We start from the raw sequence: 24,022 nt of genomic DNA, 5'->3' as shown, positions 1-24,022 counted from the left end.
TGCTGTCCGTCCTCTCTGACACACCCTCCGGCTGTCGGTCCTCTCAGACACACCTTCCGGCCCTCGGTCCTCTCAGACACACCCTCCGGCCCTCGGTCCTCTCAGACACACCTTCCGGCCCTCGGTCCTCTCAGACACACCTTCCAGCTCTTGGTCCTCTCTGACACACCTTCCAGCTCTTGGTCCTCTCTGACACACCTTCCGGCTCTCGGTCCTCTCAGACACACCTTCCAGCTCTTGGTCCTCTCTGACACACCTTCCGGCCCTCGGTCCTCTCAGACACACCCTCCGGCCCTCGGTCCACTCAGACACACCCTCCGGCCCTCGGTCCTCTCTGACACACCTTCTGGCCCTCGGTCCTCTCTGACACACCGTCCGGCTGTCAGTCCACCCTGAAACACCTTCTGGCCACCTCAAGGGCAGTTTTTTCTGTTTATCTCCTGCTTATATATTTTTTAGTGCCCTTAACTGAGGAGACTTTAAATCTCCAGGATTTGTTTTCTTTTATTTCTCCACATACTCCCTAACTGTGGTCGTACTTATATTACCTGCTTATTTTTTTTTTGTTTCTTTTTTTATTTCCACTACCAGGAAGAAAGGAAACATCCGGGTGGCCAGTGACAAGCAGTGCCCTTCTCAGAGTGATCAAATAGTGTGGGGAGGGCAGGGATTTAATCAAAATAGAGTTGGAGGAAGAAATAATTCACTCCACTTCCTGCAGTGCCCACCTCTCCCTGAAAATCTCAAGGGTGTTGGTGGACACCGTGTGCTCCTTCTCCAGGGACACCCAGGCTCGGACATAACCACGTAGAGAGGTTAACAATCAAGAACCTCATAGTTAATGAGGTTCACTTGGTTCCAATCACTAGAGAAGCAATGTATGAACATTTTATGTCAGCCTTGACTTAGTACATTATGTACAGATTAGATAATATAACAGTATAACAATGCAACCTTTAATCCTCTATTTTGTAACATAAATATTAGTGATCCACATACTGGAGCGGATTTAAAATGTGGGAGAAAGTGAGCATAGAATTCCTTCATAGAATAGAATCCCTACAGTGTGGAAGCAGGCCCTTCAGCCCAACAAGTCCACACCAACCCTCCAAAGAGTAACCCACCCGGAACCATTCCTCTATATTTACCACTGAACAATGCACCTAACCCATCCCTGAACACTATTGGCAATTTAACGTGGCAAATCCACCTAACCTGCACATGTTTGGATTGTGGGAGGAAACCAGAGCACCCGGTGGAAGCCCACACAGACACAGGGAGAATATGCAAACTCCATATGGACTGAGGCTGGAATCAAACCCAGTCCCTGGCGTACACTGAGCTACCTTGTCAACCTCCGCCCCCCCCCCCCCCCCCCCCCGCCATGAGCACTGCAGATGCAGGAGATCAGAGTCAAAGAGTGTGACGCTAGAAAAGCGCAGCCGGGCAGGCAGCATCTGAGGAGCAGGAGATTCAATGTTTCAAACATAAGCTCTTCACCAGGAATGGAGATGATGAAGAACTTATGTTCGAAATGTCGATTCTCCTGCGCCGCAGATGCTGCCTGACCGGCTGTGCTTTCCCAGATTTAAAATGTATCAATAGTTTGTTTTCAGAAAGCAATCAATTTCTGCCTTGCAAATTCTCAGTTATTGAGTTTCCAAAAATCTCTGGCTTTAGAATTCCAAATGTTTACCACTTGCAGAGTGAAGGTGTTCCTTCTCTTTTCAGTCTTAAATCACCTACCCCTTATCCTGAGGTTGTGTCCCCTAATTCTACACTCACCACCTAGGGGAAACAAATTGGCTGCATTGGCCCTGTTACACCCTATAAGACAGCACCAGGAGGAACCCAGAGGTTCAGGCTAATGCTCGAGGGCCATAGTTTCAAATCCCACTATGTCTGATGGTAGAGTTTGATCTCAGATAATAGATCTGGAATATAAAGCTAATCTCAGTAATAGTGGCCATGAAACTATGAATGTTTATTATATAAAACATTTTGTACACAAATGAGTTTAGGGAAAGAAATCTACCATCTTTACTGAGGGATCTTGGAGTCCATGTACCTAGATCCCGGAAAGTTGACACCCAGGTTGACAGTGCTGTTAAGAAGGCGTACGGTGTGTTAGGTTTCATTGGTAGAGGGATTGAGTTCTGGAGCTGCAATATCATGCTGCAACTAAACAAAACGCTAGTGCGGCCGCAGTTGAAATATTGTGTACAGTTCTGGTCACCATATTTTGGGAATTAGAAAAGGTGCAGAGGAGATTTACCAGGATGTTGCCTGGTCTGGAGGGAAGGTCTTACGAGGAAAGGCTGAGAGACTTGGGTCTGTTCTCATTGAAAAGAAGAAGACTTAGAGGGGATTTGATAGAGACATACAAGATGATCAGAGGATTAGATAGGGCAGACAGTGTAAGTCTTTTTCCTAGGATGATGATGTCAGCTTGTACGAGGGGGCATAACTACAAACTGAGGGGTGATAGATTTAAGATAGATGTCAGAGGCAGGTTCTTTACTCAGAGAGTGGTAAGGGTGTGGAATGTCCTACCTGCCAATGTAGTTCACTCAGCCACAGTAGGGAGATTTAAACAATCCTTGGATAAGCACATGGATAATGATGGGATAGTGTAGGGGGATGAGCTGAGATTAGTTCACAGGTCGGTGCAACATTGAGGGCTGAAGGGCCTGCTCTATGCTGTATTGTTCTATGTTCTATGTCCTATCTGCCCTTACCTGGTCAGGCTTGCAGAGTTATTCCGTCCGACATTAATATAATTATTTGTAAGTGCACTTGAGATGGACTGACAAATTATCAGTTCAAACGAAAGTAAACACAAGCAATAATGCTGGCCTTGCCATGATGCTCATATCCCATGGAAGAATATAGAAAACAAAAATTCTTGTTTTTTGGTTCATTCGCCCATTTAGACTGAAAGAGTTCAGTGAGCTTTTCAACCACACAGTGATCTCCAGAATGATAGACGTTTCACTGCTGGGAGCAGTTGATTGCAACATGAGGCAGCCTGTTGATTACTGTTTCATTGATAGAGGAAGCTCAATTAAGGATAAGTTTAAAGTGCTCTGCTCCGCTTTTGGAATTTGAGCTATTTCTGTGAGGATTGTTGGCCTGATAGACCGAGAAAAGGAAATGAACCAGTCGACCGGTTCCTGTGGACAGATTTCAAAACATCATTGAAATTCATCCAGTCTTGTGGTCATTATATGACGGAAGTGTGTTTTCTTTGCAATTCAGGCAAGTGTCTTGCAGCTCTCAGACCTTGCATGGACAATCCCACAGATGTTTCTTGAATACTGATGACTTATCATTGAGGTTAAACCTAAAGAGTGATCATTCTCTTCCAGTAGATTTAATGTTGCCCACATTTTTTCATTGAACCAATCTTGACCCCATGGAGTCAAGGGTCCCTAGATGATGGCCCTTGAAGTTCACGCAGTGATTATCATTGCAGTACATGTCCACTTTTGTTGCGCACAGACAACTTTTGTGTTTCCTATGGAAATCTCATTAAAACTGTGTGTTTGAGCCTTTAGACATGGAGATGCTTTTGGACCTTCAAATTCTGGAGGCACTTCAGGGGATAGATCTTGAAGTTCATTTCTCTACTCTCTGTCATCCATCATCTACATGTTTCAAGATCTGCTCAGGAAAATGACACAGCTGATTGAGGAAAAGACAGAGAGGGATTCATGGATAAGGACAAAGACTTTATATATAATGCAATAAAAATTTCATCTTAACTCGGCATTTTATTGCTACTTGTAGGAAGGCACCTAAATTTGTGGAAATTGTTTTTGACAAAGCATTAACATTTGAATAGTAATTCATTTTGTGGTGTGCTTTGAAATGCTTTGACCCAAATCGGTAGATAAATGTAAGTGCCATTATTAAAATTTTATTACACTGCTTATAATGCTGCCTATTATCAAGTATGAAAGTAACCGTATCAATATTGATGACAATGAGTGCCATCTTCTTGCAGGTTGATTTTGTGCGGAAGCGCTTTCACAAAGACATCACATTCAATCCTGTGCTGATGCTGAACTTCTGCCCGGACCTTCAAAGCGTCCCAATGGATTTTGGAAACGTGACCAGAGAAATCATCTTCCTTATCGACAGAAGTGGCAGCATGAGTGGCATTAATATAGAGAAAATAAAAGTGAGCTACTTAGAAATATGCATGAATTGTGAATCAGTCAAGCTATTTCTTTTATTAATAGCCCAGATTTTGTGATATTCACTGTCATTACTCCTCTGACACTGAAAACAGCTTTGGCAGTCAGTATGGCATGGTGGTTCAGTGGTTAGCACTGCTGCCTCACAGTACCAGGGTCCATGGTTCGATTCCTGCCTTGGGTGACTGTGTGGAGTTTGCATATTCTTCCCACGTCTGTGTGGGTTTCCTCCCATGCTCCAAAGAAGTGCAGGTCAGGTGAATAGGCCATGCTAAATTCTCCCTAGTGTTAGGTGCACTAATTAGAGGGGAATGGGTTTAGGTGTGTTACTCTTTGGAGGGTCGGTGTGGACTTGTTTCCACACTGTAGGTAATCTAAACATGGAGCTCTAGAAGTTGCTGTTAGTGATTCTTTGCTTTAATCAAGCTGTGCTATTGGAGTCTCCACAACTGCAACCATTCAATGTCACTGAACTGATGAGAACTTCCATCTTAATTTGTTTTTCATTTATTCACTTATGGGAAGCAGACATTGTTGGCTGGACTAGCATTTATTGACCATTCCCAGTTGCCCCTGAGAAGGTGGTGGTGAGCAGCTTTCTTGAACTGCTGCAGTCCATTTGGTGCAAGTATACCCACAATGCTACTAGGAAGGGAGTTCCAGGATTTTGACCCAGTGACACTAAAGGTCTGGTGATGTATTTCCAAGCCAGGATGGTACATGTGTTTTCTAGGTGGCTGGTGGTTCCCATGTGCCTATTTGTCTGAGGAAATTATGTTGATTGTAGGGTAGATCAGGGTGCAGTTTACAAGGTCTGGGACTCTAGGGGGGCCCATAGTGCTCAGATTGTAGGAGAGGCCACTGTGCTCAGGGGCAGGGCTGGAACTGGGACAGACGTGCTGGGTTTGGGGCATTGAGGGGCGTGGGAGTGATAGTTTCTGTCCCAGCCCTTGGTGGTAGGTATAACTTCAATCAGCATGATATTTGACTCCAGTTTTGATTGCGCTCCTAAAAGCTCCACTTGGTCAAATGCAGCCTCGATCTCAAGGGCTGTCACTTTCACCTCACCTCTGGAGTTCAGCTCGTTTATCCACATTTGGACTAAGGCTGTAATGAGACCAAGAATTGAGTGGTCCTGGCAGAACTCAGACTGAGCAGGTTATTACAAACCAAATAACCTGCTCAGTCCTGCTTGAGTGCATTATTGATGACTCCCTCCAACATTTTACTGAATACCAATAATAAACTGTTGGGGTGGTAACTTACTGGCTTAAATTTGTCCTGCATTTTGTGTACAAGGAATACCTGTGTATTTTTTTTTTCTACATGGTTGGGTAGATGCCAATGTTGTGGCTGCACTAGAACAGTTTAGCTAAGGTCATGTCAAGTTCTGGAAAATAAGTCTTCAGTTTTGTTGCCAGAATGTTTTTAGACCCCATAGTCTTTACAATATCCAGTGCCTCCAGCCATTTCTTGATACCATGTGGAGTGAACTGAATCGGGTGAAGACTTGCGAATGTGATTCAAGACCACATGAGGAGGAGGCTGAAATGGGTCATCCATTAGGCACTTATGCTTGAAGTTTTTTACAAATGCTTCTTTATCTTTAGCACAAATGTGCTAGGTTCCCCCATTATTGAGGATTTATGGAGTCACCTTCTCTCGTGAGTTGTTTCGTTATCCACCACCATTCATGATTGGATGCATCAGTACTGTAGAGCTTAGATCTGATCTGTTGATTGTAGAATTGCTTAGTTTTGTCTGTTACTTGCTACTTATGCTGCTTTCAGGCCAGTTGTCCTGTTTTGTAGTGTCACCAGATTGACACCTCATATCTGGCACTGCTCCTGACAGGCCTTCCTTCACTGTTTATTGAACTGTGATTGATCTCCTGGCTTAATGGTAATGGAAGAATAAAGCATGAGGTTACAGACTATTTTTGAGTATAATGCTCTGCTACCCAGGACTAGGTGCCTAGTCTCGAGTTGCAGGATCTGTCCCATTTAGCACTGTACTGCCACACTACACAATGGAGGATATCCTCAAAGTCAAAATGAGACTTTATTTCCACAAGGACTGTGCTGTGGTCACCACCAATACTGTCATGGACAGATGCAACTGTGGCAGGCAGTTTATGCGGATGAGGTCAACAAAGCTTTTTTATCATGTTGGTTCCCTCACCATGTGCCACAAACTTAGTCTTGCAGCTATGTCTTTTAGGACTTAACCAACTCTATCAATAGTGGTGCTGCCAAGCCACTCTTGTACTCACATTGTGCTCTGGCTGGGGAACATCATTCTACACCCAGTAGTGTTCATCATGAGGATGATTTATCAGCTTTGCTGGACTGGTAGGTGTTGGTAGAAAGTTTCTTACCTCTGTTTGACCTGATGTTATGAGGTACATCATGGGGTCCAGTGCCAGTTTGGAGGCCTCCCAGAGCATCTGCTTCCTAACTGTACGCACTTTGCTACGTCCTCAGATGGGTCTGCCCTGCCGGTGAGACAGAACATACCCAGAGCTGGTGATGGTGGTATCTGGGACATTGTATGATACTATGCCATGAATATGACTATGTCAGGCTGTTGCTTGACTAAAGCATAAGATACCTTTCTCAATTTTAGCACTAGAGGTTAATAAGGATACTTTGCAAGGTCAATAGGGCTGGTTTTGCTGTTGTTATTTCCATTGTCTGTGTCAATGAAAAGTAGTCTGTCTAGTTTAATTGCTTTGAGTTTTTAGTGGTTTGGTATATTTGAATGGCTAGCTAGGCCATATGAGAGGACATTTAAGAGTCAGTCACATTGCTGTGAGTTTGGAGTCACATGTAGGCCAAACCAGAAAATGACAACAGTTTTCTTTCTCTAAGGGTATTAGTGAACAAGATGGGCTTTTTGACAATGATATAATGGCTATAATTAGACTTTAACTTCCTTAACTACTGTCTTATTGTTATTTTCATTATTTACATTAATCTCATGCACCACTCTTCTCCCATCAGTTTAATGGCTCTGTAGCTACTATCTCCTCCAGCAATTCCTGCATCCCTTGTAATCAACACCTTCCTGCAATTTCTGACTCCCCTCATTCCCTGTGACCCCTTAAATTCTTAGACCACCTTCCCCTCCCCAGTGTCCACATGCCCCTGTTGGGAAGAGGACACAAAGAGGTTGCTGGTCGGGGAAGGACTGGGAACACCGCCACCCGCCAGCTCGGAGCTGAGTAGCTGGAACAATGAGAGTCTCATTGAAGTTGAAAGCAGAGATACTGGACTGGGGGAGGCAATGGTTTGCATTGTGGGGCATGGACAGTCATTCTGTTCAACTGTTTACAAGGTTATCACATTTTTAATACAATATAAGAGACTTCAGCGTCCACTGATTGTTTATCAACCATTTGATCTTTACTTGGTAGGTTAATATACAATTTTTAGAGAAGTGATCTAAAACTACCATGGCATTGATTTCATTTTTGTTGCTTTCCATTTTCTTCATTTCCAGGAAGCCATGGTAGTTGTCATTAAAAGTTTACCACCTGGAACATTACTGAACATCATTGGCTTTGGCTCAAATGTGCGGACTCTCTTCTCTTCCAGCCGACCGTGTAATGATGTAAGCTTTTCCAGTTACCAGATGAGAGTACAGAAGTAGTATCAGTACCTTTGGTTTCCATTAACTTTGGTCGTGTCATGTGGGGACTTAGCAGCACACTTGTGATAAACCTGGTGATAATAAAAGGCTATTTGCTCCCTTGATTTCCTATTTGTCTTAGGATAACGTAGTGCATAGCAAAGGCTTTATTACACTCTGAAGTTATTGGATTTATATACTGCAAAAATCCTATTCTGTTTAATAATGATAGTGTCTGATTTGTCCCTGTATGGAGATGAACGCAGTGTACCCTCAGATTTATGATAAACATGTCAGTTGGCTTATTGAAAATCTATACAAACTGGTAGATTGTTGTGGGTTTCATATATCAAAGTAGTTGTATTTGTACACCAAAAGAATTTGACTATACTGTAATGTCACTATTCAGAAAATTAATCCGCTAACAAAATGTTGTAAAATTATATTAAACAAAGAATAGGAAAATGCAGCTTTAAAATGCACACATTTCTGAAGAGAAAGCCTTTCTAAAATCATGAAGCAGACAAGTAAAAAAGGTCTGCTGACTAAACGTATGTGTCTTCAGAACTTTTAATTTACACAACATGAAATAATCAATCATTTTCTAATTTTTCATTAAAATAATCTCACCTTCTGAAAATTATCCAGCAAATATTAATAGTTTATTTATCACATACACATGAGCTACTGGACAAAAAAGCATAGCTTATCTTGAAGGGTGATAAAACTTAATAGTGACATATCCAAGCATGATCAGTGATGTGCTTGGAAAGGAATTTTCCTGTTTTTCCCTTCGTCCATAATGGAAAAATTCCAACTTCTTCTTTGAACAATTGCAGTCCGGGTGAGAATAGTAAAAATGTTGACATTTGCAAACAACATTTGTTTTCTCAAAAAAACATTTTTAAAACTTTTTGCCTGGTTACCTGAGAAGCTAATACGGAGTCTGATCTTTCTACCTCAATGCCTGCCAAAGAAGGGCCACTATGGTCCCTGCTTAATGAAATGTTTGATTGTCATTTGAGGCACTACTTGCACCTGAGGTCTAGCTCAGTACCTGGTCAGTATCCATGATGTTTTGGCTTGGGATCAAATATCCAATCATTTTAAGCCCCATTCACTAAATACCCTTGCGGATGCTGACCTAAAAATGAGGTGTCAACCTGGTGAAGCTACGAACCAGGAGTAGGTACATGCCAATAAGCATAAGCAGCAAGTGATAGACAAAGGAGCCAACAACAGATCAGATCTAAGCTCTGCAGTTCTGCCACTTCCAGTCATAAATGGTGTGAACAACTCACTGGAGGAGGAGGGTCTCCAATTATCCTCATCCTCAATGATGGAAGAATCCAGCACATCAGTGCAAAAGATAAGGCTGAACACCATTGCAGCCTCCTCCTTGGTGCCCAGCATTACAGATAACAGTCTTTAGCCAATTTGATACACTCCATACGATTTCAAGAAACGGTTGAAGTCACTGGATACTGCAAAGGCTATGGGACCTGACGACATTCCGAACAATAGTACTGAAGTCTTGTGCATCTAAACTTGCCACTCCCAGTGCCAAGCTCTTCCAATACAGTTACAACACCACCATCTACCTGATAATGTGGAAAATTCCCCACGTATGTCCTCTATACAGGACAAATCCAACTCAGCCAACAAGCATGCCATCAATCTGCTCTGAATATTCAGTAAAATGATGGAAGGTGTCATCACCAGTCCTATCAAGCAGCACCTGCTCAGCAATAACCTGCCTACTGATGCCTTGTTTGGGTTCCACCAGGGCCACTCAGCTTCTGACCTCATTGCAGCCTTGGTTCAAAGATGACCTAAAGAGCTGAATTCCAGAGAGGAGGTGAGAGTGCATTTGATCAAGTGTGACATCAAAGTGCCCTAGCAAAACTGGAATAATTGAGTATCAGGGGGCAGAATCTCTGCTGCTTGGTGTCATACTTGGCACATTGGAAGAATGGTCATGCTTGTTGGAGGTCAGTCATCTCAGCTCCAGGATATCTCTGGAGGAGTTCCTCAGAGCAATATCCAAGGCCCAAGCATTTTCAGCTGCTTCATCAATGACCATACCTCCATCATGAGGTCAGAAGTGGGAATATTATTCGCCAATGATTGCACAAGTTCAGCACCATTTGCAACATCTCAGGTACTGAAGCAGTCCATGTTCAACTGCAACAAGATCTGGACAGTATCCAGGCTTGGGCTGACAAGTGGCAAGTAACATTTGCACGATACAAATGCCAGGCAATGACCATCTCCAATAAAAGGCAATTCCCCGTTGACTTTCAATGGTGTTACCATCACTGAATTCTCCACTATTGACATCCTTGGGGTTATCATTGACCAGAAACTCGACTGAACTGGCCACATAAACATGGTGGCTCAAAATCAGGTCAGAGCCTGGGAAAATTGTGGCAAGTAATTCACCTCCTGACTCTCTAAAACATGTCCATCATCTAGAAGACACAAGTCAGGAATGTGATGAGATACTTCCCACTGCCTGGATAGGTGCAGTTTCAACAACAGTCAAGAAACTTGACAAGATCCAGGACAAAGCAGTCCCACTTGGTTAGCTCTATATCCACAAAGATCCATTCCATCCACCACTGACACTCAATAGCAGCAGTGTGTACTATGTACAAGACGCAGTTCAGAAATTCATCAAAGATCCTTAGACAGCATCTTCCAAACTCATGACCACTTCCATATAGAAAGACAATGGCAGCAGATACATGGGAATACCACCATTTGCAAGTTCCCTTCAACGCATGTCACTATCTTGACTAAGAAATATATCACTGTTCCTTTATTGTTACTGGGTCAATGTCCCGAAATTCCCTCCGGCAGTTCAAGATGGTACCTCACCATCACATTCTCAAGGGCAACTAGGGATGGGGAGTTAATGGTGACCAAACCAGAGACTCCCACATCGCATCAATGAATAAATTTTTTAAAATTACACTGTTGGACACTATCCTTGATGAAGGGCTTTTGCCCGAGACGTCGATTTTGAAGCTCCTTGGATGCTGCCTGAACTGCTGTGCTCTTCCAGCACCACTAATCCACTATCCCTCATGCTTAATTCCAGGTCTCTCCATGACCTTGCTGCATCCTATCTCTGTATTTTCCTCCAGCCCTACAACTCTCCAAAGTATTTGCCCTCATCTAAATCTGACATACCATGAGCTTCCCAGGTGTTTTTTTAGGGATACAATCTTATTTATTTCAAAAATATCGACAATATTGTAAATGATTCGAACGCTGAAATGCAAATATTATGTTAAAACAAACTTTTAAAAAATGAAACGATATAAAAAAGTCAACTTTAGATTGATGCAGATTAATAGGATCAGTTATCAATTAGCAGCAAAATTCTGTCGTTATATACTAGTGTTCAATTCTCGTGTTACATTCACACCAGTCATTCATTCACATAAAGTCAAGATTAGTGTGGTGCTGGAAAAGCACAGCAGGTCAGGCAGTGTCCGAGGAGCAGGAAAGTCAACATTTCGGGCAAAAGCCCTTCATCAGGGGTGAGGAATTACTTCTGCTTAGTCATTCACACAAACTCTACCTGAATAAATTATATCCTTCTCACACAAAATTAGCTTCCCAGGTTTTAGTTCCTTCACCACTGATCAGCACACCTTAATTTGGCTAAACTTTTGATTGTCTGACCTAATATCTATTTCTGTGGCTTGATGTTGTACTTTGTTGTGCAAGACCCTGCTGAAGTGCTTTAGAATAGTTCATTACATTAAACGTGCTAAAAATAAATTAAATCAACCTGTTCAGATATGTTAGGACACACCTCTGGATTTAAATCCGTGCCAACTGGCTCCGAGATAGGGGCATTTTCACTGTGCAACAAGATCAGTTTTAAAATTGCTAGATAAAAATAACTGTTGCTGTGCTGGACTATGTGTTTTTATTCCTCTTCCATAAGCTTGCCCAAATTTTCTGTCTTCTCTGGTTAACAACTTCTTTTGCTTGTTTGAAGGAGACTTTATGTTTGGCCTGTGAATATATTCAGAGGATGAGGGCTGACATGGGTGGCACTAACGTTCTTGGCGCATTATCCTGGATTTTCAAGCAGCCAATGCGTCGAGGCTACCCAAGACAGCTCTTTATTTTGACGGATGCCACAGTCAGACATGCTGGGAAGATTATCGAGCTGGTGCGAAAAAATGCCAATTCTGCAAGGTACTTTTATCATCTTTCTTTTATGTATAAGTTACTTCAGATGAAGTACTAAGCTTCTTTGTACCACCGATTGATTTGTATTAAGCGTTTCTTAAGCATGTGTAAAACCATTGTGTCTGTGTTGGGCTAACTATTAAAATTAGGAGAAAGTGAGGACTGCAGATGCTGGAGATCAGAGCTGAAAAATGTGTTGCTGGAAGAGTGCAGCAGGTCAGGCAGCATCCAAGGAGCAGGAGAATCGACGTTTCAGGGCATAAGCCCGAAGAAAGGCTTATGCCCGAAACGTCGATTCTCCTGCTTCTTAGATGCTGCCCGACCTGCTGCGCTTTTCCAGTAACACATTTTTCAGTAACTATTAAAATTAACAACAAAAGGCTATCTTTATGCTATAAACTCTAAAGTGATCCTTATAGGAAGATTGCAGGAAAATATAGTGCAAAAGGGATATAGATTATTTCTGAAGGGCTAAAGATATTGTTGCAGTGACTCAGAGTGTGACACCTCAAAGATATCCTCTAGTGTTCAACTCCAGCATATTTGTTACAAATCTTTTTATTTTAAATATTTTATTTTTATTTTTTATTAACAAATCTGAAAAAATTTATGAGAGCTTGGTGAGAATAATGGAGAGTAATGCAACAAAATATGGCTGAAATGAAAAAATCTGATTTGCGATGGCAAGGAATGTTTTCTCAATGCTCCCCTCCAGCCTTCAATGTAGACATCAAAGTTTCACCCTTAAGTGGTGACTACCTTAGTTTCTTCCCATTAAAGCTCTTTTTTGGGAAAAAGCAAATAAAAATATCAAAAGTTAAACCAGAAAATGCTGTAAATAACTCAGCAGATACAGCAGAATCTGTGAAGAAATAAATAAACTTGACATTTCCAATTGATGGCTTTTTATCATAACAAGAAAAGTTCTGATATGCAACTGGTTTTAAGCAAATACAGAAGGAGAGAAAATAGATATGTTGGAAGAAGAATAAAAGGGAATATCTGTGAGACTCTAGGAAGCAAAACACATTGGGCAACAGAGGGATGATAATACAAGAGAAAAGGCAATGGTAATCAGACAAGTAAAAGAAGCAATAGATGGGTCTAGCAGAAGTGTAATTGAGAATAGTGGAGATATCACTAACAGCTAATAGCTGAACAAGATAGCAGAAGCCATGTGCTGTAAATGTTGAAGACAATGTTGTATCTGGAAAGCTGTAAAATGCTAACTCGAAAAGTGAACTGCTGTTACAAAACTTTATGTTTATGCTTCATTGGAATAGTGTCGGAGGCAGAGGGCAGAGAGATCAGAGTGAAAGTATATCAGAGAATTACAATGTCATTTGACTGGGAGCTCAGGGTTGTGCTTTTGCACTGAATGGTGGTGTTCCACAAAGTGGTCGCTCATTCTGGATTTGGCCTTCCAAGAGTAGAGGAGCCTGATTATGAGAAGTGAATTCAATCTACTTATTTGAAAAATTCACAAGTAAATCACCTGGAAGGATTCTTTGAGGGCCTTAACGGTTAGATACGAGACATTTAAGATCAAGTTGTTAATTTCATGCTTTTGCATGGAAAGGTGCCATGGATTGAGTTTTCTGTTTGTTTGGGGAATGATCAAAAATTATCGAGGGAATACTTCTTTTGGAATTCTGAAAGGGAAGGAGATAGGAAAACATATTTGGTGACAGCAATATATTTGTGGTGATAGAAGTGGTGAAAAAGATGTGTAGAATGTGAAAGCTGGTTGAGTAGAATTTTAGAACAAGTGGAACTAGGAAAGTGGGTAAGGGGTGAGATTGGAATCTGAACAAACCTGTCAATTGTGCTGGAAAAGAATCATCTGTTGAGGGAAAAGACATAGAAACACAGGAAAGAAAGGCAGAATTGTTATAACAGATGTGATGAAGATAGAAAAGCTAGGAAAATGGAACAAAGTTTTTACAGGAAATGGAAGGAAGTTCATTGTTAAGGTAGGTATGAGATTCAGAGATTTAGAAAGGATGGATCACCTATCCCCCCCAACCCCAACTACAAGTTGATCAATAATGTGCAGGCAACATTAACAGTTTGAAAGTGGGAGTTCTCCCCAGTAATTCTCACTTTTAGTAGTAGCTCGCCAAGGGTCCTGGAAGTGCCAGAACCTGGTAGTGGAAACAGGCAGTCCCATGAAGAAAATAGCCTTCAATTCTAGAGTGAAAGTGGTAGTGGACACGAAGAGTTTGTTCACCGTAGGGAGAGTATTGAGGTGGGCAGTTGGGTGGGTTTTGAAGTACAGGTGGTTAGGAAGCATGGAGGGTGTTATCTTCTTAGGAGAAGATGGGTATCCCAATGGGCAAAAGATCCTATCCAAAATTATACTGGCATTCTTACTGCCATTTTAAACACTTACAAAGTATAAGGCCTGGCAACCCGTGACCACCTGCCCATGCTAATCATATTATGGCTTGGACAAGATATTATTGCTATCAATTCTAGCAAGCTCGATTAAATTTTAATTATCTACATTTGGTACTGATTTTGACATTCACTCTATTATGGAGGTGGGCTGTGGGGTAGGGAGAAAGCAGTTGTCTGGGCTTTGTCAAAGACATCCCTGGTGGGTGCACGTAATATTCAACCCTTAAATTGAATATCACCCTCTAGAAATGTAGAGAGTGAAGTTGAGGAAAGAAAAAAAGGAGGTGGACTCCTGAACAGTTGCGCTGTATTCCTTATGGAGTACACACACAGTTTCAAGACGATCAATCATCTCTTTATGAAGTTGGCCATTTTGTGAATTTCTAATGCAAATTAAATTAAATTACAAAGATTACATTGTAACTGAGTGCTCCACTCAAACATTTCCAGCTTCTCCTTATGATATAATTTTCATAAACTAAAGAAAAAAGCTCATTCCTTAATTAAAGTTGAGTGATATCAGAAAATCCATTATTTCATACTGATTAGTATATGCATTCAGTTGGATTTGACAAAATGTTTACTTGTGGTCTTATAAAAAATAAATCACTTTCTGACAGCAGGCTACATAACATATTTGTGCATGTAAGCATGAATAGCAAATTGTCATCTATAATTCTAATATCAAAATAAAGTGAAGAGAAAGCACAGATTGAAAGAGGTTATAAAAACAGCTTGTGTCTGAGGAAATACAAACCTTTGCTTCCGAATATTTGTTTAAAATCAAAGCATTTCTTTTACTGTGTAGTGGTAAAGTATTTTATTACAGTTTGCCTGCTGTTTGGCAGTGGTCCAAGCTGTTCAATATGATTCATGGAGCTTTATCCAATTAGTGTTTAGTATTATTGGCTCACAATGTACCTTTAATTAATTGGTTATATGAGAGAGATGTGTTGGGAAGGTCATCATGCACTCACCATGCTCACCATGTGCTTTAACAACAAGCTAAACAAAAACTTGTCACTAGGGATATTTATTAAGTTGGGGTCCAACAGTCATTCGTTAGCTGCTGATTCCAAGTAAAACATTATTAGCAAAATTATTTCTGTTACGCTAATTTGTAGAGGTTAAAGTGATGGCATAATTCATTGTCAGTCACATTACACATTCAAACATTAACTAAAAGTTTCAACTGGCTCATGACTAATATTGATATCTTGCTCATTATAATATTTTAAAGATAAAGTATAACAAGGGATATATTTATAATGCCAGAATTTTAACATAATATTTCATTAGATGTTTCAGTTATGGGCTGGGACCTAATGCCTGCAAACGGTTGTTGCATGGTGTTGCAAAGGCTACGGGCGGAACTGTTGAATTTTTCAATGAAGGTGAACGACTACAACCAAAAGTAAGTGGCTGATGATCATAAATAATGTTCACATGCACTGTGGTACTTTTGACTCTGCAATTGGCCATTTTGGATCAGTCTGCATAAATCTCTTTTGGTTTTCATTACATCATATATTTTTCACCTGCTTTAGACCAAATTCTTCAAATTAATAAGTCTTGCGCTGTCTAAGTACTAGATCAAGTCGAATAGCATTCTGAATATGCAGTTTGCTGCAATGAAACTTGATTTAACAATAAAGCTTCAAATAAGTTTTGTTATTTTGTTTTAAATCTGATTTAATAGTACTTGGAATTTCACTGTACTGGTCTAATCTGACAATACAATTGTATTTCATGGAAATATAGCAAATAGGAGCTGGTGGAGGACACCCATTCCTTAAAGCATCCTCTGTCATTCTTTATGATCACGGCCGATCATGCAGCTCAAAAGCAGAGTTACAGTTGCAACCTCACAGCTTACTCCTGCAGTTCTCTGACAATTAATCTTCGTTAGCTTCCTCCTCCTTTCTTGTACATTTCGATTAAATAGTCTAGCACCTGTGCATGTAGCCATTTGACTTAACTTTATCTCCAATTTGAAATATTCTCGCCCTGGTTATGAGAACAGAATGACATTGCTAAATATTAAATACCTAACTAAAAGAATAAGCATTTTGTCAACTGAATTTATTGAAATTATTTTATTATTCACAACTTTTCCATAACCATAAAATGAATTAAAAATGATGAATCAGAAAATAAAGAGATGAATACACAGATAATGAAATCCACACTGTCCTCAGGTAGGGTTTCATTCTCCTTTAAACCGTTCCTTGGCTGTCAGCTGTTTTAGAGCAATATTTATTCAAAGAACAAGGTAGATCTACTTATTATAATATATTTCCAGCAGTATTTCAAAATAAAGTTGATGAAATGCTCATTCTTTTGTTAGGTATTTAATATTTAACAGCTGATTTTTTTTTCAATAAGATAATTCTGGTCTTGAATCAAAATTACAGTCATAACAAGCAACTGTTACCATGGAATTACTGTTGACATTTTGGCTTATTTGTTCTCATTCTAATGACGTAAGTTTTTCAGCAACCATTTTTATTACTATGCTCTTCAAAATCACCCTCAATAGTACACTTATTTTGTTGGGAAAAGGGAGGGTTTGTTCAGACTGTTAATAAAACATATCTGCTTTTAAATCATAGGCTGAGAGCACTAGCTGTATTGTACAATAATTTGCTACACATCCAATCCCCACTAGACCAATTCTTAATGGAACGAAATCCCAACATACTGAAATTGACTGTCTGGGTATGCACTGTGGGTCAGACTATGTGCCTGCTGTGTATCAGTAAAGAGTTTAGGCTGGGATAATTGAATGTTAATTCTATAATCCTTTTTCCAACAGTTAATGAAATCATTAAAGAAAGCTATTGAGCCTGCTCTGAGTGACATTACCATTGAATGGTATCTCCCAGATACTTTAGAAGTTCTCCTTTCTCCAAGTGAAATTGGACCTTTGTATCCAGGGGACCATCTGAATGGCTATGGTGTCATTTATGATCTTTCTGGATTTCAGAGGAAGAAGAATGTGGTAAGTCAAGTCGTGTGTGTGTGTGTGTGTGTCCATAAGAAACTTTACTTTACGTGTATATGAGGCGGTTTGTGACAGTAATTGAGACTCAGAAAGACTGTGTAATTCATAAAACATAAAAAATACAAGAATTGGAGATGCTGGAAGTCAGAAATAAAATCAGAAATTGCTGGAAAAGTTCAGCAGATCTGGCAGTATCTGTGGAGAGAAAGCAGACTTAACATTTCAGGTCTAGTGACACTTTTTCAGAACTTATTGTAGCTAGGAGAAGTTAGGCATATATACTAAAGATGTGGTAATGGGGTTAGAGGAAGAAGTAAATGATAGGTGGAGAAAGAGCCCAGAGAGTAGAGAGAGAAAAACAGTTGGGCAGACATAAGAATGGGTAAAGGTCAGCCTGGGAGAATTAATACCTGCAAATGGAGGCATTAGTAGTTGTCAATGAGTTGTTCATGATAGCAGGCCATGTGATAACAAGGCTTGGTGTGTGGGGATTGGGGTAAGGACTTGGGAGAAGGTGCTCAGGTGAAAGGATTGAACTCGATATTGAGTCCAAAAGATTGCAGAGTTCTCAAGTGGAAAATGAGGTGTTGTTCTTCCAACTTGCTCTGAGCTTTGCTGGAGCACTCTAGCAAGCCTGAGACAGAGATGCTGACCAGGGAACACAGCAGTGTGTTGAAACGGCAGGCAACCTGAAGTTCAGGGTCATTTTTGCAGAAAGAACGTAGGTATTCTGCAAAGTGGTCACCCAGTCTGCGCTTCATCTCCCTATTGTAGAGAAGACCACATTATGAGCAGCGAATAATGCAGACTAGATTGAGTAAAAGACCTTTCCCCAGCTACAATCAGTTGTGAACAAAGATACTGGACTATTAACTTTGCTTTCTCTCCACAGAAGCTGCCAAACCATGAGTTTTTCCAGCAATTCCTGATTCTAATTCAAAAGACATATTCTGTTAAATTTGATTTTCTTTGCTATGCTTCAGTAGAAACAAAACGCCAGTGCTAAAACAATTCGACATGAAAACAAAGAGAAACTTTACTAGTTCTATGTATGTGTAAATCTGTAACATTAACCCTGAGAAGTAAAAATGAATCTATTGTCCCTCTACTCTAGGTGAAGCAGCACACCTCTAAAACAGCTCTAAAAGGGTCAACCAATTCAATTTTTCAGGCTCAAGATGAGTCTTCTACATCAATCTTGACTGATGGAATCAAACCGTCTTTCCCGGTTGAAAAGAATGACATTGAGCAAGCCTTAAAGGACATTTCTCGTGAGATTTCAATAGAGTTTTCAGGTTCTAATGCTGAGGAGAATGAAAAATGTAAGGGTAAGGTATATATGGACATCAGATTCTTTTTTCACCCAATTTTAATCCTTCACTTTTTTTTCTGTCCTACCTTCATGTAGAAGCTCCTCAATTTCAGGTTGTCTTTTGAATTCAAAGGACAGAATGGTCTGGGTCATTTACTCTTCATTCACTATGGGTGCTTTGTTATCAAAAGATCAAACTATATGGTGACTGTCAATCTCCCGAGAAGGAAGAGCTCCACCATTGAAAGCAGGGTGACAAACTGTCCTGTATTTTACCGGTACATCCCATTCTCTATCTAATTGGTCCAGGAACCATAGCATTTTCCCCCAAATGCAATTGCCCTGAATTTTTGATGTTCTTGTGTTTCTTATAGTTTAAGTGCATAGTGGGTGCACATTTCCATGACAAAAGCCCATGGTAGCTTGAAGTTGGACTGAAGCGAAAAGAAGCGAGGAGTTTGTTGGGGGAATAATAGAGCAAAGCTTTGGTACTTTGACTCACTGATTTTTTTAGCTATTGCTGGAGAATATTTAAGATTTGGGCCATATTTTTATAGATCAATTTCGCTCATAGCCCTGTTGGCCAACACCCTGAGAAGAGATAGGTGCACATTTAGTTTCTACTGACACTCCCTTTTAGGTTGTTTACTTTCTTATGTTGACCTACCATCTCCACATGACCACTGATCCCCTCTCACAAACCCAAGATGCCAGGTCCATCACTTCAATCCTTCCTTTCTCTGACCCTGCCAGCTTTGTTCCCCTAGATTCCTCTTCCACTTCTCCATACCTCAAACCCACTACAGATCCATCCATCCCTCAAATCCCCAACTTCTGATACACTCTTCCCATTTATCTCTCTACCCCAGAGGCTCCCACCCTCATTCCTGATGAAGGGCTCCTTTCCGACACGTCGATTTTCCTGCTCCTCGGTTGCTGCCTGACCCACTGTGCTTGTACAGCAACACTCTAATCTTGACTCTGATACACTCTTGTCAGTCCCAAGCCTCCATATAACCTCCCAGCACTGGTTCCAGAGTTAAATAAAGAAAACCTTACAAACAAGTGCACAAAGCTGAGTGGTTTGCACCACTTTTAAACAATTGTGAACTGGATGCCACGAAATTTCCACACACTGCTGGTTTTATCCTGAGGGTAAAGCTTTATTGAAAAATCGGTGTCACATTAATCAGTATCCATGACATGCATACATATTCCACGTATGAAATGGCTGCAAGCTGACAAAAGGCTCAACATATCAAAGACGTGTCACCGACATTATCTCTGCATCTCACCTTGTGATCAGGAAATCAAAATTTCACATCTGACGCAATTAAGTCACACCGCATGTTTAGTTTCATACTCCTGCTGACTCCATTAATTCCTTCTTCACGTAGGTGCTTGAAGTTTATGGAAACCATTGCCATGTTCATTCCTGAGAAATCTGTGCAACCAAGTCATTTTTGCAATATTTTCAGAGGGGTTAAAATTATTTACTAATGCAAAAGTTAAATCCAAAAACATTCAACACATTTGCAATTAGGAGATTTCTTAGGCCCTGGCAGTAATTTTCAAATCCTTTATGGCCATAGATAAGCACCAGAGGATTGAACGACTGCTAATGCTTCGTTAATGAGCGGTGGATCTGACACTAGTGACTAAGATTCTTCCCTTGACACCAAGTGACCCTGCATTGAGCAATGGTGATTGTAGCTAGAATAAAAAAGCATGTGACTTGGGCTGGAGGTCTGTACTATGAAGAAAGATTGATTAGGCTGGGCTTGTCTTCCTTGGAGCAGCAAAGGTTGAGAGGAGATCTGACAGAAGAGCAGAGATACTGTGGGATATTATGAAGGGCAGAGATACTGTGGGAAGGAAGTTATTTTTACAATTAATAGAGGGGTCAATAACCATGATAGGAGAAAGTGAGGACTGCAGATGCTGGAGATCAGAGTCGAGAGTGTGGTGCTCGAAAAGCACAGCAGGTCAGGCAGCATCCGAGGAGCAGGAGAATCGACGATTCGGGCAAAAGCCCTTCATCAGGAATGAGGCTTGTGGCTTACACCCGAAACTTCAATAACCATGATGCATTGATTTAAAGTAAGAGGTAGAGTTGAGGAGAATCTTTTTCTCTCAGAGGTTGGTGGGAGTCTGGAACTCATTGCCTGAAAGAGTGAGTCAGAAACTCTCACACCATTTAAGCAATATTTAGATATTCGCTTGTATTGCCATAGCCTCCAGAGCCAAAAGCTGGAAAGTGGGCTTAGTGTAGTCAGATCTTTGTTGACTGGTGTGGAATCGGCCAAATGACCTTTCTGTGCTGCAAGTGTCTATGAGTCAATGAGTCGGTTTCTAAGCAGCAAATTGCCATCAGTATCCCACAAAACTGGAATATAGATCTGCTTAGTTCAGGTATCAGATTGGCAACTCTGCTGCTAATGATTGTGTTAGTTCTAAACCTCTATGACCAGGTCATCACCAGATGCCCTACTACACACCAAGTAGTTAATGCTGAGAGTTACCAAAATAAAATGCCATTGTCTGAACAAGAGAGAGGGGAATAAAAGTATGCCCATTGCTAAGAGAAACATCATTGTTTTAATACATATCTATTGTTTGGAATTTCAGACTCAGAGACTGATCCACTTAATGATTTACGGAGGCGTATATCCCATTCCTCATACATCCAGGAGCAATACAAACTGACACACTGTTCCATCTGCAGTGATAAAGGAATTGGGGTGCAAAGTACACCTACCCGTGGCTCAAATAGCAGTGACTCTACAGAGCCTCAGGATATTGACAGGGGAACAACATCCCTCCCGTATGGTTTGGAAAACATTGCACATCACGGACAGAAAGGTTTGCTGCACTGGGAATCACCAATAAAAGCAGCATCTAATTTTGAATTAGTTGATGATAAAGTAAGTAAATTGTCTGCTTTCTTAATTAATATTATTACATGATGAACGGTCTCCCAATGAGTAACAATGAAGTTGCTTTGTTAAATTGAAACGTGAGGTGAATTTTGAGCCTTTACACTCCAGCTTGCACTTTCTTCTCTGTACAGTGGAATCATTTCCTCAAAACTCAGTAGCTTTTTTATATTTATGGAATAAATATATGGGATCACTGACAAGTCTAGCACTCATTATCTATCTGGAATTGCCTTTGAGGAAGTGGCAGGAGACTGCCCTCTTGATCCACTCTGGTCTGTGTGGTGTAGGTTCTAAAGAACAGAGCTTCAGGATTTTGACCAAGCAACAGTGAAGAAATGGCAACATAATTTGATGTCAAGGTGGTGTATGACTTGGAGAGGAATTTGCAGTGATTCCATGAGCCTACTGCCCTTGATCTTCCAGGCTCTTAGGTTGGAAGGTTTTGCTAGAGGAATTGTGGCAGGTTGCTGCACTGCATCTTATAGATGGAACACAGTGCTACTGCCGGGAGCCAGTGGTGGGAGGAGTGAATGTTAACACTGGTAGATAGGGTGTCAGTCAAGTAGACTGCATTCTCGTGGTCAGTGTTGAGATGTTTGAGTGCTTTTGGAGATGGACTCATCTAGGCAAGTGGGAAGTATTGCATTATACTCCTGACTCATGCCTTATGAATGACAGACAGTTTAGGAGATTTGGGAGGTGAATAACTTGTGAAGAATTCCTCTGACCTGTTCCTTTAGACATAGACACAGTAGTTATATGAGTGAAATAGTTAAATTTCTATTCAATGGTTACCTCCAGGGTATGGATAGTGATAATTACATTGAACATTCAGTGGTAATTTTGAGTCGAAGTTATAAATGAAAAGGTTGATATGTTTCATTGGTTTCACCCAAACATGAAGCTTTATGTATATCTGTGCATTAGAAGCTATGCTGTATTTCTCAAGGATGAAGAAAGAGCTAAGTCAACATGCTCATAACTTTCTGAGGAAGATGCAGATTTGAGATTTTAGATAGAAGTTGGAGAAGTACCTGATAAGAAGTGTGGAATTAATTTGAGATAAGATTAATTGATCATCATTACCTTCAGTTCACTATCTCCTATTGGTAAAATCAAAGCAAAATACTATTTTCCATATATGGAAACATCGGGCTACAATTAAATGAAGGTCAAATGTTATGGTTCAGAGTCTGTGAAAGACCAAGTTCATGTTAAAAGACTGCCTGGTAAGATTTATTTTCTGGGCTTCGAAATAAAATTATGGACAAAATTTCCCTATTTTCATTTAAAGTGTTTTGTGGAGTGAGATACTATTCTCACACAATAATTGGCTCTTCTCATCATTAGTTATACATTCAGTTTAATTGCAGGCTTCTCAAGGAGCCACATGGCAGGAGCTCTCATCACTGTGGGATATTCTCATGTTCCTACTGGTAGCGCCACCTGCAGACTATCTCGGATGCTGCAAGCCAGGTGCAGCCTCCCACATTGCAGCACTTGGCCACTGTCACGTACAAAGGAAAGGTCACATCCTGCTTCATGGACAGGGACTTGAAGGTGCTGGTGGATGAGGACAAGTGACTACCACAGGACACTACACCATCAGACCAAAGCAAACTGGACCCAAATAGCAGCCTGGGTCAGTACTGCTGCTTGAGTCAGAAGAGCTGGAGAATGGCCAATGATTTTCAATACTCGACATGAGTAATGTCACCATCTTCTCTCTGCTACCTCCCAAACTACTAACCCTTCCTGCCATACTTCCTACTAACTCCCTGGGGAGATCTCACCACTTCTCCTATTTCTGTGTCATCATCAACTGCTCTTCCATTTATTTCCATCATGCTCAACCCCTCTCTTTGTGGCAGTGGTGGACATTAGGCACTTCACACCTTATGAGGAGAAAATATTAGAATGAGCTGGAGAAGAGCACAACTGTTCAACTATGGACCGGGAGCCCTCAATGGCATTGCAACCCTCCAGCTTCATTGTGCTATACTGCCCTTCTCTCTCTTATTACCACCAATGCCAATTCATTCTTAATCTGCATAAGCCTTCCTTTTTGTTAGATATCTAATTCCCTCTCATATACTGTGTGACAAAAAGCCTCCTCTAAGAATAAGCCAGTGCTGGAGATCCTCAACTCTACCACCACCTGAGAGAATGCACTAACAAGGCTTTCACCTGCACCCTCCACTAGCCCAGAGCCTTCAACTCAATGGGCATTCTTTCCAAGTTAGACTCAGGAGCACAATCTGGTGAAGGCATCATTGAATTGTCTCCACGGATGGTGGAGGAAGAAGCAGCAAAAGTCTCTGACACC

General features: G+C 40.9%; 1 protein-coding gene across 6 annotated transcripts in view; it reads left to right on the top strand.

Moving 5' to 3' along the window:
- vwa5b2 (von Willebrand factor A domain containing 5B2) overlaps nt 1-24,022 on the top strand; it is a 167,272-nt gene that overhangs the window by 110,167 nt on the left and 33,083 nt on the right. For all 6 annotated transcript variants that reach the window (XM_043702443.2, XM_087993475.1, XM_043702439.2 and 3 more), the window contains exons 9-15: nt 4,007-4,183; nt 7,701-7,811; nt 11,845-12,047; nt 15,741-15,855; nt 17,257-17,442; nt 18,560-18,773; nt 21,386-21,681. In XM_043702443.2, the coding sequence (XP_043558378.2) occupies nt 4,007-4,183; nt 7,701-7,811; nt 11,845-12,047; nt 15,741-15,855; nt 17,257-17,442; nt 18,560-18,773; nt 21,386-21,681 (1,302 nt within the window). The remainder of the gene's footprint in view (nt 1-4,006; nt 4,184-7,700; nt 7,812-11,844; nt 12,048-15,740; nt 15,856-17,256; nt 17,443-18,559; nt 18,774-21,385; nt 21,682-24,022) is intronic.

Source organism: Chiloscyllium plagiosum, unplaced genomic scaffold, assembly GCF_037043375.1.
Source record: "Chiloscyllium plagiosum isolate Xiang-an unplaced genomic scaffold, Cpla_swu_hap1 HiC_scaffold_13, whole genome shotgun sequence".
In the NCBI taxonomy this organism is placed as follows: domain Eukaryota; kingdom Metazoa; phylum Chordata; class Chondrichthyes; order Orectolobiformes; family Hemiscylliidae; genus Chiloscyllium; species Chiloscyllium plagiosum.
This window is presented reverse-complemented; position numbering and strand designations above follow the sequence as displayed.